This window comes from Choloepus didactylus, chromosome 1 (genome assembly GCF_015220235.1).
Source record: "Choloepus didactylus isolate mChoDid1 chromosome 1, mChoDid1.pri, whole genome shotgun sequence".
In the NCBI taxonomy this organism is placed as follows: domain Eukaryota; kingdom Metazoa; phylum Chordata; class Mammalia; order Pilosa; family Megalonychidae; genus Choloepus; species Choloepus didactylus.
In genome coordinates, this window is record NC_051307.1 from 95969840 (window position 1) to 95988224 (window position 18385).

Below are 18385 nucleotides of genomic sequence, written 5' to 3' on the forward strand. Positions count from 1 at the left end.
TATTTTCCTCATCAGGTTATAGCTGGCATATTAATGATCTTTAGCTGTTTTTATGAGACTCAAAAGTTGAATAAGCCAATTTAATAATACAAGAATATCACAGTGTTTATTTCTGTGTAAATGATTGTTGTACAGATTAGCTGCTGCTGAAGGCTCGGAGCCAAAGTATCGGGTTCAGGAACAAGAAAGCAGTGGGGAGGAGGATAGTGACCTCTCACCAGAAGAACAAGGTAGTTCATTTCCTTTACTGCTTTCAGTGTTATGCTAATAGTTTTTACTAAAATAAATCCATCATTTGGATGATAGCCAAATGGTTTTCCTTCTTTGGGAAGTGGAGGGTGGGAGAATGGGAGAAATATTTTTGTAACTCAGATTCTACTTGTTTGGGTTTATTGTATAATAGTTGCACCCTCTCCCCCCTATTTCAAGAATTTGGGAAAATATTACCATTCTTGAAGTAATTATGAGTGCTCCTTTCTAGTACCTGGCACAGAATTAATGCATGGTCTTAAAGCGGATAGCTGTAAGAGCTAATTTTTCAATTGCTTGTGCTTTTTCTATTTTGTTAGGATAGTGGTGAAACTTAATAGATGAACTAAGATGGTCATATATAGAGTGAAGATCTTTATTGGGTCCCATAGAATGAAAAGAGCTGGAGTGTCAGGAAAGGAAAGAAAGATAGCCCCCTTCTTAATAAGGATGGAAGAGGCTCTCATAACTTAATCAGGATGTTTACAGTTAAGGCGTTGCTACCTGCTTCATAGTTCGTGTTTTTACAAGTAAAATAGTTATAGGGGTAGGGAAATATTTCACCTTGGTATTTTTTTTTAATATTTTTTGAACCATGTGAATGTATACTCTTAAGATTTTATACAAAGTGTTTATATCGTTTATTTTCATCTGTTTTTAAAAGGAAAATCCAGGCCTATGTATAGAAAAAAAGATGCAAGAAAACACACACCCCCAAAAAAAAACAAAAGAAAGAAGCTAGAGCAGTAATGTGTCTGTACTCGTGAAATATGGGGACTACCTGTCCCCTTAAAATCCAGGAAGTTTAGAACTAAGTCTGATATTTCTGTTAATGGTCAAGATCTTTGTCATGTGTAGCTGTTAAGAAATAATTGGCTATTCTTTCCTGTCATCTTCAGATTATAGCATATTCACCTAAACTATCATCGTCTGGGCCTAATTATTGTAAAAGAGAAAAAAATTATATACAGCACCTGCTCAACTCATTATATATCTCTTCTACCCTCTGTGACTTCCTAACTTATTGTCCTAATATATACCTCAAGAGGCCCTTTAAAGGGGTTTCAAATAAAAATAGTTGCTAGAGCTTGTTTCCTCATTGCTCTCTAAAAGCAAGGTCTTTCGAAAACAGAATTTTTATTTGTAACCTAAAACTTTCTAATCTGTCAATGTTTCCTCGAGTTGTAGTTCTAGAGTCAGCTGGCAGGGGTAGCTATTTGACCAGCTATAAGTTCAAATTCAATTCCCACTGGTAGTTACTGACTTACTGACTTTGTTGCTTTAAACAAATTATATGTTTGAAAACCTTGTTTATTTATTGACAGTAGACATTCTTAAAATGTGTTTACAAAATGAGCTCATTCACATATGCCTAATCAGTTATAGCTAGACATTGTGTAAAATCATTAATTTTGTTTCATATGTTTAAAGTGCATATGTTTGAGAAAATCAAAGTTTTATGTTTTTTTACTGTTTTTGTCACAGTGAGTTCTAGTTTTATAATGAATAGCAGCATTATTCGGTTCTCAGCTTAGATGTTCACTTTTTTTTCCTATCTGAAGAAACAATTCACTTTTGGTCATTCGCTATTCCTTTACCCTTTTTTTAAAAAACAATTTTTTAAAAATTGTGTAATTTTTCATTTTCTTTGTTAGAATGTAAGCTTCATGAGAGCAGATATCTGCATGAGAACAGTACCTAGCATGTAGCAGGCCCTCAGAGATTATTTTATGAATGTAGCATGGTATATTTGGAAGTTGCAATGTTGACCTTGCACTTCTGCATGAAAAAATTGTTTTGTAACACGTTGTTTCAGCTTGCTAAAGCTGCCAAAATACAATATACCAGAAATGGGTTGTCTTTTACAATGGGAATTTATTAACTTAAAATTTACAGTTCTTAGGCCATGAAAATATTCAAATTAGAGCATCAACAGGGTGATACCTAGACTCTGAAGAAAGGCTGCTGGCATCCGAGACACCTCTGTCACATGGGAAGACACATGGCTGGTGTCTGCTGGTCCTTTGCGCCCGGGTTTCGTTGCTTTTAGGTTCTGGCTTCATTGGCTCTTTCAGCTTCTTTGGGTCCTCCATTAGCTCCTCCGGGGTTTTTCCCTCTCAGCTCTCTTGACTTTTTCTGCCTTTTATCCTCTCATAAAGGACTCCAAGAAAGGATTAAGACCCATCTTGAAATGGGGTGGATCACATCTCAACTGAAATAACCTAACCAAAACGTCCCACCCACATCAAAGGACATGGCCTTTTCTTGGGTACATAACAACTTCAGATCAGCATACATATAGCATAGCAATTAAGGTTACTGGCTTTGAAGCCAGACTTAAATTTGTGCCCCAGGTATGCCATTTGGCTGATTTGCTAAATTTCTGTGAGTCTTGGTTTCCTCATTTCTAAACTGGGAGGTATAAGAATATTTACTTCAGAGTTGTTGGTAAATACTAAACGAGCAAATGCATTTAAAGAACTTAATCATTGATCCTGGCATATGGCAAGTGCTCAGTATATATTAACTCTCAATAACTTAATCAGTAAATTCCACATGATAATGTTACGAAGAAGAGAAAAAGAAGGTATAAAAAAGGATGATTCTCTTTTTAAGTTCACATAGATAGTAGATAGTTCATCATCAGAACTGGGCCTGAGACCTAAATCTTCTTATACTCTTTGTATTATGTTACTATGTCATACAGGGTTTATTAAATGAATGTACAGATTCAAAGGATATTGAGACCACTTATATGAGCAGCTTTTTATGATACAAATATGTGGTATATTTTTAAATTGTAAAATAAATTTTGATTATTCTAAAACTAGAATATATTTATGACAAGCAATACCAAGTTCAATATTTCTTGGAATTAGGAAGAAATAATTTTCTTAGACTAGGAAATAAATTCACAAAAGAGAAACACTGTAATGTCAACTCTTGGAAATATGAAACTGCAAATTAAAGCAGCATCTTTCCTTTCAGATCAACAAAGACTAAAAATGATGACAATTTCTCTTTTGGAGTGAATGTAAAGAAATAGGCCATTTATTCACTGTTGATGGGTATGTAAATGGTTCTACATTTTTGTAGGGCAATGTGGCATATAAACCCCTAAAGCTTTAGAAAGTGTTCACTCTTTGATCTCACAATTCGGTTTCCCAGGGTTTGTACCATTGTTTTTCTAACTTTTTTTTTAACCAAAACAACTCCATATACACATAATTACAAAAATAAAAATTTCACAAAATAATACTCACCTTTACTATATGTGAACCATTCGAGTTCTATTTTATTTCAGTTTTTTTAAATCCTGATTGTGACCCACTGTTACAGTTTGCTTAGCTGTTAAAAGCAGATACCGTAAAGTGGTATTAACAGCAGGAATTTATTAGCTTACAAGCTTACAGTTCCAAAGCTGAGAAAAATGTCCAAGTCAAGGCATCATCAGACAATGCATTCCCTCCCCAAAGACTGGTTGCCAGTGACCCTGGACTCCTCTCTCACCTGGTAAAGCACATAGCAGCATCTCTCCCTTCTCTTCTGAGTTTCATTGCTTTCAGCTTCTTGCTTCCCTGGCTTTCTCTCTTTTTGTCTGAATTTCGTTCTCTTTTAAAGGACTCCAGTGAGAGGATTAAGACCCACCCTGAATGAGGTGGGTCACATCTTAATATCTTAGTCACCAAAAAAAAAAAAAGTAAAGGAAAAAAAAAATCCTATTTACAATGTGTCCTCACCCACAGGAATTATTAACTTTAAGACCATCCTTTTCTGGGGTACATGGAGCTTCAAGCCATCACACCCAGTGAAGAGTCATTATGCATAAATTGAAAAACACTGGTTTATATTGAGAAAATAATGGAACAAATGCACAATAATATAATATATTATGTCATAAAATATTGAGAATAAAAAGGGAGAAATCAGAAATCTTTGAGATGGAGACAAGAATTATGTTGTTTTCATGTCTGCTAACACAACATCCATTCTGCAGCCTGTGAATCGAGGAGTCATTTTGAATTTCAAATTTTATTATTTTAGAAGTATATTTTGTAAGGTTATAGCTGCCATAGACAGTGATTCCTCTGGTGGATCTGGGAAAAATAAATTGAAAATCTTCTGGAAAGGAGCCACCATTTTAGATGCCATTAAGAGCATTTATGATTCATAGCAGGTCAAAATATAAACATTAACAGGAGTTTGGAAGAAGTTGTTTCCAACCCTCATGGGAGACTTTGAGGGTTTCAAGACTTCAGTGGAAGAAGTAACTTTCAATGTGGTGAGAATAGCAAAAGAACTAGGATTGGAAGTGGAACCTGAAGATGTGACTGCATTGCTGCAATCTCATGATAAAACTTGAATGGATGAGGAGTTGCTTCTTATGGATGAACAAAGAAAATGGTTTCTTGAGATGGCATCTCCTCTGAGTGAAGAAGCTGTAAATGTTATTGAAATGACAAAGGATTTAGAATAATACATAAACTTTAGTTGATAAAGCAGCAGCAGGGTTTGAGAGAATTGACTCCAGTTTTGAAGAAGTTCTGTTGGTGAAATGCTGTCAAACAGCATCAGATGCTACAGAGAAATCTTCCATGAAAGAGTCAATTGATGTGGCATATTTCATTAGTGTCTTATTTGAAGAAATTGCCACAGCCACCGCAGCCTTCATCAGCCACCACCCTGATCAGTTAGCAGCTATCAACATTGAGGCAAGACCTTTCACCAGCAACAAGATTACGACTTGCTAAAGGTTCAGATGATGGTTAGCATTTTTTGGCAATAAAGTATTTTTAAATTAAGGTTTGTACATTTTTTTAGACATAATGCTATTGCACATTTAATAGACTACAATATAGTGTAAGCATATTTTATATGTAATCCAAAACCAAAAGTTTATTGTGGTGTTCTAGAACATGAATCCACAGTATCTCTGAGGTATGCTTGTATTTGAAAGGCATCACTAAAAGTGTAGTTGTGAGGATTTGGTCTTTATGTTGGCTTCTTTAGCACCCTCAAAGAGCAAAACAAATCACAAATCACATAATTAGAGAGGAAGAAAGATGCTGGACAGGATCATGTCATTTGAAGCCTGTGTTTATGGGATGGTGGTATTGGTGTCAGTCTCAGAACTTCCCTCTCCCAACCCAAGCAGAGGCAGAAAAGTGATTAAACAGTAGTGACAAAAACTGTAAATACCTGCTTTTAAAACAGAAGTATAGATGATGCTAGAAACTTAGAGGGAATTAGAGGACATTGAGAAAGCCTTTAGACTTGAAAAAAATTTACTTGCTTACAAAATGAATTTGCTTGCTTACAAAATGAAATCTTGATGTGTGTGTGTCAAAATAAAATGACAGTGTACTGAGTTTTTGTGAAAATAATTTTAAAGGATGCTTATCTGAATGATGTCTGCATTTTTGGCATTAAAATATTTTATAATACTTCAATAAAGCAAGGGCAAATGAATTTAGCATTCTTAATTGATCCCTGGTGGATTTTTTTTTTTTTTTAATTTATTGTTCTAAGAAATTAAAAAATCTTGGAACTCTTTTTTCATACATAGTTTCTCTTTAAAGTGCTGTCTGCTAATAAAACATGATCAGTAGTTTTGACTTTCTACCAGCTTTATATTTTTAAGGTGAAAACTGTAAATGGAATAATAATCTAGAATCACTTCACCATTCCTTTACAAGAGCTTTTTCTTAAAATCACTCTGGGGAGTGTGAAACAAGATGGCAACATAGAAAGGTGTGGAATTTAATTAGTCCTCTAGAACATCTAGTAAATAGCCAGGAACAACTAGTAAATAGTCTGGAACAATTGTTGGGGGATATCTGTGACTGTTCACACATCATATACCAGTTAGGAATCGGTGGAACAGCTGAGATCCCAGCATAAAGTAAGTAACCCACCCACACCCACACCCCCCGATGGCAGGGCAAGTTGCGAAACCTCGCTGTGGGGGAAAGAAGCAGTCCCTGTCTGGAGCAGGAGAGGTGGCTCAGCCAAGCTCCAATTGTGGTTTTAATTTAACAAATACAGACTATTGAATACAACATACAAGCACAGATAGGCCCTGGGCAAACAGGAATTTGTGGTTCCTCCCAGCAGAGGAGGCAGGGCTGAAGAAAGGAAAAAAAAAAACATATATATATATGTATATTTACACACATAATTAAATAAAAATAGAGGCTTTTGGAGACGGCTGAGCTCAGAGTGCTGGAAAACGGCTGTGTCCCTAAAAAAGGGAACACAGAGAACTGGGTACAAACTCCCCCCCATCAACTGGAGAAACTGAAGAGCTGGAGACTGGCTCTGTAAAGGGGCTTTTGCTTTTTTCCATTTTTTTTTTCTCTCATTCTAAGCAGCTCATTAGAGAAAGCCTCAGGCATTTTCAATTGGCAGCAGCTGACCCAGGCAAGGGTGGAGTTGAGAGAGTCAGAGAGACTCAGGGGGTGCATCTTCCCTAAGAAAAGGAGGGCAGGGCCCAGTTCAAGTGAAGGCCCTCCCTCAGGGAACTCAAACCCCAGGGCCTGGGGGGAAACAAACAAACCAGAAATACTTAAGCTTGGCTTCTGACACCCAGCCCCTGGCCAGGGCAAGGTCTACTGTGAATTAAAGGGACCATACCTTTTTACACTGGTGAGGAGCTGTGGGCTGACAGAGTGCCACCTGCTGGGCAGTATAGGAAAAGCACTGAGTCTAGAGGCCTCACGGGAAAGTCTGACAACCTGTGGCTCAGGGAAACTTGATACTGATGATTATACCTTCCTCCTGAGACCTGGGCCCATCTGGTCTGGGAAAATCTGGGGTAATCAAGGAAACCAGATGCCTACACAACAAAAGATTTTGAGTCACCTTAAGAAAAACGAAGATATGGCCCAGTCAAAGGAAGAAACTTATGCTTCAACTGAGATACAGGAATTGAAACATCTAAAGATCTTCAAACAAATATGCTAAATCAAGTCAAAAATCAACAAGTTGAGGGAAGATATGACAAAAGAGATGAAGGATATAAAGAAGACTTTGGGTGAACATAAAGAAATCAAAGTGTGAAAAAACAATTGGCAGAACATTTGGGAATGAAAGGCAGAATACAAGAGATAAAAAACCATGGTGGAGACACGACAGCAGATTTAAAGAGGCAGAAGAAAGTATTCATGAACTGGAAGCCAGGATATCTGAAATCCTACACATCAAAGAGCGAATAGGGAAAAAAAAGGAAAAAATGGAGCAGTGTCTTAGGGAATTGAATGACAATATGAAGTACATGAATGTGCATGTCATAGGTGTCCCAGAAGAAGGGAAAAGGGGCAGGAACAATAGTGGAGAAAATAATCACTGAAAATTTCTCATCTCTTATGAAAGACATAAAATTACAGATCCAAGAAGTACAACATACCCCAAACAGAATAGCTCAAAATAGGTCTATGCCAAGACACTTAATAATCAGGTTAACAAATGTCAGAAACAGAGAAAGAATTCTGAAAACAGCAAGAGAAAAGCAATCCATCACATTCAAGGGAAGCTCAGTAAGACTGTACAGATTACCTAGTAGAAACCATGGAGGCGAGAAGACAGTGGTATGATATATTTAAGATTCTGGAAGAGAGGAACAAAGAATTCTATATCCAGCAAAGCTGTTCTTCAAAAATGAGGAAGAGTTTAAAATATCCTCAGACAGAAAGATGCTGAGAGAGTTTGTGAACAAGATACCTGTCCTACAGGAAATACTGAAGGGAGCACTACAGACAGATAGGAAAAGACAGGAGAGAGAGATTTGGAGCACAGTATTGAGTGATGGTAACACAATAATATAAGTACATTGAACAAAGATGACTGTGAGTGAGGTTGAGGGAGGAAGGTTAGGGGCATGTAGGATGGCAGGGAAGGATAGAAGATAAAGACTGGGACTGTTACAACTTAGTGAAACCTAGAGTAGTCAGTGATGGTGATTAAATGTACAAAATGTGTTTTTATATGAGGAAGAACAAATGAATGTCAACTTTGCAAGGTGTTAAAAATGGGGTAGTATTGGAGAAAAAAAAATGCAATCCATGCAAACTAGAGTTTATAGTTAATGGTAACCTTAAAATATGCTTCCACTAATTGTAACAAAGGCAATAAATACACCAAAGCTAAATGTCTGTAAGAGGAGGATATAAGTGAGAGGTGTGGGGATTCTTGGTGTTGGTGTTGGTGTCTGACTTTTTTATTGTATTTTATTTTAATTTTATTTTTTCTTTTGTTGCTTTTTAGTTGTCACCGTTTTTTCTTTTTCTTTTTTTTCTTTTTACTTTTTTCGCCTCTTCCTCTTTCTTTGTGGAAGAAATGGGAGCAGGGAGGGGTGGCTCAGCCCTTCCACCAGCAACAAGATTACATTGGTGAATGCATAACTATGTGATTATACAGGGGGCCATTGGTTGTTTACTTAGGATGGAATGTATAGTGTGTGAATAAAACTTTCTAAAAAACAAACCAAAGGATACAAGTGCTGGAGAAAATGTGGAGAAAGGGATGTACCTAATCACCATTGGTGGGGAAGTAGAATGGTGCAGCGCATCTGGAGGGCAGTGTGGTGGTTCCACAGGAAGCTAAACATGGGATTACCATATGGTCCTGCAACTTGATTATTGGGTATAAACTTGGAAAAACTGAAAAGAGGGACATGAATAAACACTGCACAGTGGGGTTTATGGTGTCATTATTCACGATTTGCAGTGGATGGAAGTGACCTAAGGGTACATCAGCTGATGAGTGGAATGGTGATCTATGAATGGAATATTGGACTGTTACAAGAAGGAGTAAAGTTATGAGGTGAATGGACATTGAGGACAGTAGGTTGAGTGAAATAAACCAGAAATGAAAAGAAAAAGTATTATAATTCCTCACTAATACAAGTTAAATATAATGTGCAAACTCAGAGTTGAGTCTGAGAGCATAGGTTATCAAGGGAAGGCTTATTGTAAAGGTTCCTAGACTGTAAGCAATAACATCTATCCCTGCGCTGTAATGGTTATTCCTAAACTCTGAGATGCTGAGCTGTTTGTGTATAATCTTGTATCTGTGTGACACCTGAGACTCAGAACCAGAGTCTGGCAGCTATGAATGTCAGCATTACCCCATACAGCAAATGTTAAAGAGTCTGAAAAAAGAGATCAGACTTCAATTAGAGATAGGAACAAAATGGACTTGGTTAGGACTAAGGTAAACCAGACAGAAGGGTAGAGGATGATATTGATGGCATTTTTGAAGTTTCAGTATCTGTGTGGGACCAAAGGAAGAGATGTTTGTTAGGTGTAAGATCTGTATTGTAACACATTATATAATTTGACTTGTATTGTCAGTTTATTCAAACAACATAATTACATGGAGCATTGTTGGGGAGTGAGGTCTGGTTGGTTTGTGCAGGTTAGTGTGAAGCCCCAGTACATCCCAGAACAATTCTGGTGGAGAATGAAAATGTATTTGCAAAGCTCCCTTGAGGCACTGTGGAAAAATGTGGAAATATTAAATTTCCCCACCTGGGGAATTCATGATATTCTCACAAGCACTGGGGGTTACCAAATTATAAGGCTGAGCCTTCAACCTTGGGGCTTGCCCTTACAAAGTTTGTTACTACAATGGAGAGGCTAAGCCTACTTAAAATTGTGCCTAAAAGTCACCCCCGGAGAACCTCTTTTGTTGCTTAGATGTGGCCTCTCTCTCTAAGCCAACTCTGCAGGTAAACTCACTGCCCTCCTCCCTATGTGGAACATGACTCCCAGGGGTGTGGAACTCCCTGGCAATGTGAGACATGACGCGTGGTGATGAGCTTGACCCTGGCGTTGTGGGATTGAGAAAACCTTCTTGGACCAAAAGGGGGAAGTGAAATGAAACAAAATAAAGTTTCAGTGGCTGAGAGATCTCAAATAGAGTTGAGTGGTCATTCTGGAGGTTATTCTTACGCGCTATATAGATATCCTTTTTTAGTTTTTGATGTATGGAATAGCTAGAAGGAAATACCTGAAATTGTTGAACTGCAACCCAGTAGCCTTGATTCCTGAAGACAGTTGTATAACTATATAGCTTACATTGTGTGACCATGTGATTATGAAAACTTTGTGGCTCTCACTCCCTTTATACAGTGTATGGACAGATGAGTAGAAAAATGAGGACAAAAAGCAAATGAATAATAGGGAGGGATGGGGGGATGGGGTATTTGGGTATTCTTTTCCACTTTAACTTTTATTACTCTTTTTTGTGTATGGTAACGAAAATGTTTGAAAATTGAATGTGGTGATGAATGCCCAACTATATAATGGTGCTGTGAACAATTGATTATACACCAGGGATGATTGTATGGTATGTGAATATGTTTCAATAAAATTGAATTTAAAAAAGTCACTCTGGGAATGAGATTGATTTTAGCCAGCAGTGTTTTAAATCATGTCAGTTTCTTAATGGACAATAAGGATTTTTTAAAAGGAATTTTTCATTTAAAAAAATGGAAAATTTGAGAAAATTAAAATTACTCCCATAATTCCATAACCCAGAATTAACCACCATTGATTATTGGGTTTTATTTTCTCTGCTCAAACATATATGTGTGCATGTGTATGTGCACAGGCTTTTGTACATAATTATATTTATATGGTATTATAGTTTACTTTTTTGCCCATGTTTCTTATTCCTATTTTTTATAGAGACATCTTTGAACCTTTCTAAAGCAGTGGTCAGCAAACTTTTCTGTAAAGGGTAAGAATAGTGAATACTTCAGGTTTTACATACAGTTACAACTACTCAACTCTGCCATTGAGCAAAATAGCCTTAAAGATATTAGGAAAATAAGTGAATGTGACTGTGTTCCAGTAGGACTTTATTTACAAAACATAGGCTGTAGTTTGTCAGTCCTTAAGCTAAAGACTTCCTAAGACTGCTTGTTGTATTTCGTAGAAAAAAAGCGACAGTTTGAAATGAAAAGGAAACTTCACTACAATGAAGGACTGAATATTAAATTAGCTAGACAATTAATTTCAAAAGATCTGCAGGATGATGAGGAAGATGAAGATGAAGAAATGTTAGAGGCTGCAGATGGAGAAAGCGTGAATATGGAAGAATCAAATCAAGGTTAGATGTTTCGAAAATATCTCTGAGCCTCTTACGGTCTTTTGTGCCTAAAGTTATATACTTTAGTTTGTTTTAAACTTGTGAAGGATCTTAGGAAATTTTGCTGAGATTCATTTTTTTACTATACTGAAAGTTTCTAAAATTTCAAACCCTGTGGCCAATTTCAGAATAATGATAATAATGCCCAGCATTGAATTATGACATTTGTTACATGACTGTATTTTTATGGTTTACTTGGCTTTAGGCAATGATGTTTGTGTTCATATTAAGCTATATTTTGTTTTGAGTGTTTCAGATGATAAACTTGTTATTCAGTGAAGGTGACTCGTCTATACCACTGATGCAAATTTTTTTGTACTTGTTACCTACTCTTTGTTCTTGCAAACTGATAATTTTCGGTGAAGGTGTAACTTACTATTTTATTTGTTGTGTGCAGGATGGCTAAGTCTTAGGAAAGTAATTATTATACTATTGATTTGGTGAGCATAATATGAAATAGCGATTCTATGATAGAACCTTATGAGTCACTGTCTTGTTATAGTGTCAGGATCACAATATTTTTTGTTATTTCATTTTATGCTTTAGCCTTTCATTCTGTTTCATACAGTATTTTCATTTCCATCACATACACCACAGTCTGTTTAGTTGATATTTGACTTTAGTAGACTTCATCTCTTAGGTAATAGTCATTAAATGTCTTTCTTTTTTCTCTCTTAAAATCTGTTACCCGTTTTTAGGTGACTTATCTCCTAATTGCCCTGAGGTCTTTGTTTTCATTTTCTTAGATTTTAACTTTTCATCAATTTCTGTTCAGACTCCCAGTATCTACCCCTAGTGAAAAAGGCAAAGCACTAGGAACACCCCCTCTTTTGTTACTGGAAGTTTGCACTGGCCTCACTGTGCAAGAGATAAAGAGATTTCTTTCTTTTTTTTTTTAAGCTTGGCTTTTGAAAAATAATTCTGGCCTTTTGTCCATCTCTGTAAGATTAAATTTCACACATTTATTAAATCTATATATTTTTTCATTTGTTTTAAGTGTAATAGATGATTAATATTCATATTCATGCCTGATTTTTCTTTAGTGGAGATGAAGTACTCCTTAAGTAGAGTATATCCTACTAGTTAGCATCATGAAGTCCACAATGCTAGGAAAGACTACATAATAAGTCTTAGGAAAATAAGCTTATTATTTATCCCTCTCCCCTGGGGCCCTTAAAAAGCTTACTAATTTTTTAAATCTCAAGGTTGTACAAAACCCATTACATTTTGAGCATTGGAGTTCCCCTCCCTGCCCCATCGTCACCTCTTTTATTATTGTTTTTATTTAAAAAAAAGAAAGCAAATTTGAACTCAGAGGAAATATTTATAGTTTTGAGATAAGTGTAAATCATTTGTATTGCTTAGTGTATTTGAGTTGTAATAAAATCCACCTGTGATTTATTCACAAAAATCTTCAATCTGAAACCTACTTCTTTCTCCCATCACCAAGTGTACACTCCTGTTTTGTTCTTTGGGATTTTTAGGGGGGATATGCAGATTTGTTCATATCAGCCTACTTGGAATATACCTTGTTCGTGTTTTTAATCTTTATATTAACTCTTTTTTCTTTTTATCTTTGCAGGATATACTACAGGTAACCAACTGCAAAACAAATCCAGTTCATAGAAGAGATTTGTTCAACAATGCAATTGTTTGTCAGATACAAACCCTGTTACTATAATATACTGCTTCTTGTTCTCTACAATTCATGACTTAAGTACTGAAATGCATATCAGTTATAATACATTGCCAAGAATTAAATGGTAACCTTAGAGACTGATTAGACTGAAAATGCCTAATTGATACCTATATTCTTGTGCCTAGTACTTCACCACAAATACAGCATAATGTCATCAGTCCAAAACTGCATTACTTTTATATGAACACTGGTTAATTTGTATAAGATATTATATAGCTTTTTATGCTTTAGAGGTTAAAAAGTATCTTGGGTGGGGGAGGGCTAATTTATTTTCTTCACTTCCACATGTGGTAGCTCTTATAAAAAGTTTTGTTTTGTTTTTTTAATCAAAATCCCTTTGAAGCAACAGATTGTATAGGCTGATAAATATTCAGGCTGAAAAGTATTTTAACACTTGTCTTCAACTTGATTCATCTGTTTAATTGAAAAGGATTATATTATAAGAGTTACTGTTATAATTTTTTGGCCTACTACTTTTAAAATTCCTGTTGAGTTTCTTTGTGCATACAAGGAAAGAATTCAACTTTTTTCATCAAAACTAGCCTCTTTTTTCACAAATAAATTATCAGGTTAAACTTGCACTAACGTCTGCTCTGGGTTTTGTTTTTTGTTTTTTGTTTTTTTTGTACACAAAGGTGGGCAGACTTCAGTTTTTTTTTTTTTAAATGTAATACTAATATAGCTATCTTCCTTTGTTTCCCACTCCTCTCCACACATACACATACAATCCTTAACCTTTATAAAGTATTGTAAAGATTGTCAAGACATTAGAAACCCTTCCTTCTCTCACATATTGAATCATTTGCTGTAACAATGAAACTGTTGTTTTTGACCATCGATGCCTATTATTTCTTCTGATATTTGGAGAAAATGATCGAGTGGTAGTAGTACTATAGACAGGAAATAAAATTTGGCTGCTGAATTTGTACATTTCTATGGTTTACAGCTTGCTAATTAAACAACTATTCTTAGTTTATTGTTTGATCTATTTAGATCTTAGAAAATAACTTGAGATTTTTTTGCATGATGAGAAAATAGTGTGCAACGAGTGATATGATTATAGTTCCTGAATGTGCACAGACAGAAGTAAGCCTGAACATTTTTTAATATGAAAACTAAATAGACCCTGCTTTAAGGGAATATGATAATGTATACTATGACAAAGCTACTTTATTCTTTTAACACAGTAAGAATTATTTGGATTTTTTCCTGAAATGAAGTATAGTTCCTGTGTATTTTGGTTTAGTGATGGTTTCATTTCTAGTCAACATTTGTATCTTAATTTTTTGTTAGTACTAAAAGAATCCATTTTATGAACAAACTTTTAAAATAATTTCTGTATATATGAAATGACTTTTATTATGCAGCATATCTTCCACTTGCGAGTTTATGAAAATATCAGTATGTCAAAATAAATAAAAAGTGGAAGAATTCTTTGCTGTTAGAAGGTGTTTATTATTTTGAATGTCTTTTTTTTTTGAGTTCCAAAGTACCTCTGAACTATAGGTTCAGTGTTCTAACTAAAAGTATATTCGCTAATAATACCACTGATTTGCAAACAAAACCATGTTTGTTTCTGCTTTTTGTATTTAGAATGTTGAGCTTATCTGTTTTAAACCTGTTTTGGAGGATATAGAGATTACACCTGTTCATATGTATGCACATATGTTCATGCACTCACAGACTTCTGTTTTTGGTTTTTCAGTGTGAGTTCTTAGAAAATAAACAGATTCTCTTTATTTGTACAAATAGCTGCTTCTACAGTGAACAAAAGAAAAAAATAAGACCTTTACTTTAACAACTGATTCTTTTTGTGTTTTTTTATAAACTGTTTTTTAAAACTTAAATTATAGGCAAACTCTTATTTCCGGTTTCAGAAATAGCTATCTCAGAGGAGTAAATATACCAGATAGCATGCCCAATATTATTTTAGGTAATTAGTCAAATAGAATAGAGTAAATATGTTTTCATCAAGTCATGACTTTATTAGGCTGTACAGAAAATGAACCTTTATGATTCAAGTTAGATTTTCCTTTGGAGAAAGTTACCAGTAAATGTTCAGTTCTAACCAAGGTAAATTTTTCTTTCGACTTTTTATCAATAGCCCTTTCTCTTCTTAACTATTTTGATGTCACCTTGTCTTTTTATTCATTTTTCAGTCTGAAATTCAGCAGGGATGGCTCTTTAAAATCTGAGGCATATAGTAGTATAAATGGATTGTTAAAATAAGAGAACTTGAAGTTGAAGATTGAGGCAAAATGCAGTTAATCCCTAGATTTTAATTTTGTTTACATTTTTCCTCTTTTAGTGCACAACACATATTGTAATAAAGTACGATGACATGACTGTTGCCTGTTTGTTGATTTTGTATTTTTAATGCCCAGACCACGTTCCTTTAGCCAGCTGTTCTGGATACCGGGGTGGATCTTGGATTACATAGCAGCAGAGTAGTTCCTTTGTTTAGTTGTAGTAGAAATGGTAACAATAGCTACCATTTATTGAGAACCTATTATTTTTTCTTGCCTGGCATTTACTAGGTCCCTTATATTGTAACTAATTCTCATAACAATCATGCAAAGTAGGTGTTATTGTCAGTATTTGTGAGTAAAATGCCCTTGTCCACATTACTCAGTCTTAGTGTGTCACAGATAGTAAATGACAGGATTGAAATCCAGATCAAACCAAATTTTGTGCACTTCATCCATGCTTTTTTAACTGATGAAAATTGTCTCGTTTTAGAAATTACATGTTACAAATAAACTTTATTTGGGTTATTAATACACATTGTATGCTTCAGGAGTAATATTTTTCAGATGTTTAGTTCGGGTTTCTGATTTTTTTTTAATCTGAAAAATTTTGAGTAATTTGATTTTGGGGTTTATATGTCATGTAGGGAAAAAATGTCAGAAGCACAAATAATTCAGTGACTGGAAATGTCAAAATGCAAGTGATTAGGTTGTGTTCTACAAGTTTGTTTCCAGGCAGGATGTTTCACACTCAGAACAAGAGTTTTTCATAGAATCAGTGTCATGAAGTATTTAAATATCAAGCTAGCCTATAAAAACCAACATGTACCTAAACTACCATTTCCCTGTGTGCTCCATGAAACTGTGCTTATCACATATGATGTTGGGAAAAGGGTTCCATGAGCAGATAAACTTTGTACATGCTACGTACTTTATTCCCTACCCTCTTGGAGACTTATAATAATGCACGTTATGTTAAAGGGTTTGAGAAGTCCTGCTTAAAGAATCTTGTATAACTTTGCTTAACCTGGCATTTTTCAAGGTTATTTCACCATAACCACCAGCCTCCCCTTTTCCCTCAAGTAACATTCCAAATATAGGGGTAGGGGAATAGGCTAGGGTCTCTGTATGATAGTGAAAGATGAACTTCCTCTTAAGGGAGGAAGGGAATAGTTTGCCAATGAAAGAAGAAAACTATGGCAGCAATGGGTGCATGGTATTTATGGATTATATATAATTTTCAAAGTTAAGACTTTAATTTTTAGCTATTTATGCAAGAAACTGTAAATTAAATATCCAAGACAGATGAGGGTATGGTTGATGTTTGTTATAAGCTGCTGTGGTTTAGTATTCATATGACTGTTTCTTCAAGACTTGCTGCTCTAAGCAGTTTTTTTAAAATGTCCACTCTGTGAATAAAACTGCTTAAAAAAAAATTACCATCCCCACCAATTCTTGCATAGCTGGTTGATAAGAGGATATCTGCTGCTCATTGGGAAAACAGAAGAGTAGGTAGCAAATGACTGATCTGTGGATCCCACTCCCAAGCTTTGGTTAACTGCTCCAGCAGTAGCTTTTTTCTTTGGCTCTTATCCTTTAAATTTTGCTTTGACTCATCCAAGTTTTTTTTGAGCAATTATTTGGGGGAGGTAATGCTTACAGTAGGTAAGTTGAGGGTGGATTTGGCAAGTATTTAGTCATGATTTTATTTCAGCTGTCCAACCTGAAATTTTTTTCATTAAGTCTGCCAAGTAAGTGTTCAGCATTTCAGTTCTACCAATAGGAATTACTGGAGTTGGAGCACCTACAAATTATTTATTTATTTATTTTAATCATTTTATCGAGATATATTCACATACCACGCAGTCATACAAAACAAATCATACTTTCGATTGTTTACAGTACCATTACATAGTTGTACATTCATCACCTAAATCAATCCCTGACACCTTCATTAGCACACACACAAAAATAACAAGAATAATAATTAGAGTGAAAAAGAGCAACTGAAGTAAAAAAGAACACTGGGTACCTTTGTCTGTTTGTTTCCTTCCCCTATTTTTCTACACATCCATCCATAAACTAGACAAAGTGGAGTGTGGACCTTATGGCTTTCCCAATCCCATTGTCACCCCTCATAAGCTACATTTTTATACAACTGTCTTCGAGATTCATGGGTTCTGGGTTGTAGTTTGATAGTTTCAGGTATCCACCACCAGCTACCCCAATTCTTTAGAACCTAAAAAGGGTTGTCTAAAGTGTGCGTAAGAGTGCCCACCAGAGTTACCTCTCGGCTCGTTTTGGAATCTCTCTGCCACTGAAGCTTATTTCATTTCCTTTCACATCTCCCTTTTGGTCAAGAAGATGTTCTCCGTCCCACGATGCCGGGTCTACATTCCTCCCCGGGAGTCATATTCCACGTTGCCAGGGAGATTCACTCCCCTGGGTGTCTGATCCCATGTAGGGGGGAGGGCAGTGATTTCACTTTTCAAGTTGGCTTAGCTAGAGAGACAGGGCCACATCTGAGCAACAAAGAGGCATTCAGGAGGAGACTCTTAGGCACAAATATAGGGAGGCCTAGCCTCTCCTTTGCAGCAACCGTCTTCCCAAGGGTAAAACTTATGGAAGAGGGCTCAACCCATCAAACCACCAGTCCCCTATGTCTGTGGTCATATTAGCAACCATGGAGGTGGGGTAGGCGAATACCCCTGCATTCTCCACAGGCTCCTCAAGGGGGCACTACATCTTTTTTTTTTTTCCTTGTTTTTCTTTTTTTTTTTTTTTATAACTTTCCCTTCTTTTTTAAATCAACTGTATGAAAAAAAAGTTAAAAAGAAAACAAACATACAATAAAAGAACATTTCAAAGAGACCATAACAAGGGAGTAAGAAAAAGACAACTAACATAAGATAACTGTTTAACTTCCAACATGTTCCTACTTTACCCCAAGAAAGTTACCTAATATAGCAACATTTCTGTGAACTTGTTCCTACTATATCCATCAGAAATTAACATACCATAGTCATTTCTGGGCATCCCC

At 35.6% G+C, this 18385-nt stretch overlaps 1 protein-coding gene and 1 non-coding gene across 2 annotated transcripts in view; both read left to right on the forward strand.

The window, feature by feature from the left end:
• PPP1R2 (protein phosphatase 1 regulatory inhibitor subunit 2) overlaps positions 1-15877 on the forward strand; it is a 28051-nt gene extending 12174 nt beyond the window's left edge. The window contains exons 4-6 of the mRNA XM_037837870.1: positions 136-230; positions 11188-11361; positions 12983-15877. Of these exons, the coding sequence (XP_037693798.1) occupies positions 136-230; positions 11188-11361; positions 12983-13026 (313 nt within the window). The 3' untranslated portion in view covers positions 13027-15877. The remainder of the gene's footprint in view (positions 1-135; positions 231-11187; positions 11362-12982) is intronic.
• LOC119510749 lies at positions 656-776 on the forward strand. Its single transcript, XR_005212011.1, has one exon. It is a non-coding gene; the product is annotated as a U6atac minor spliceosomal RNA (small nuclear RNA).
• Positions 15878-18385: the final 2508 nt, after the last annotated feature.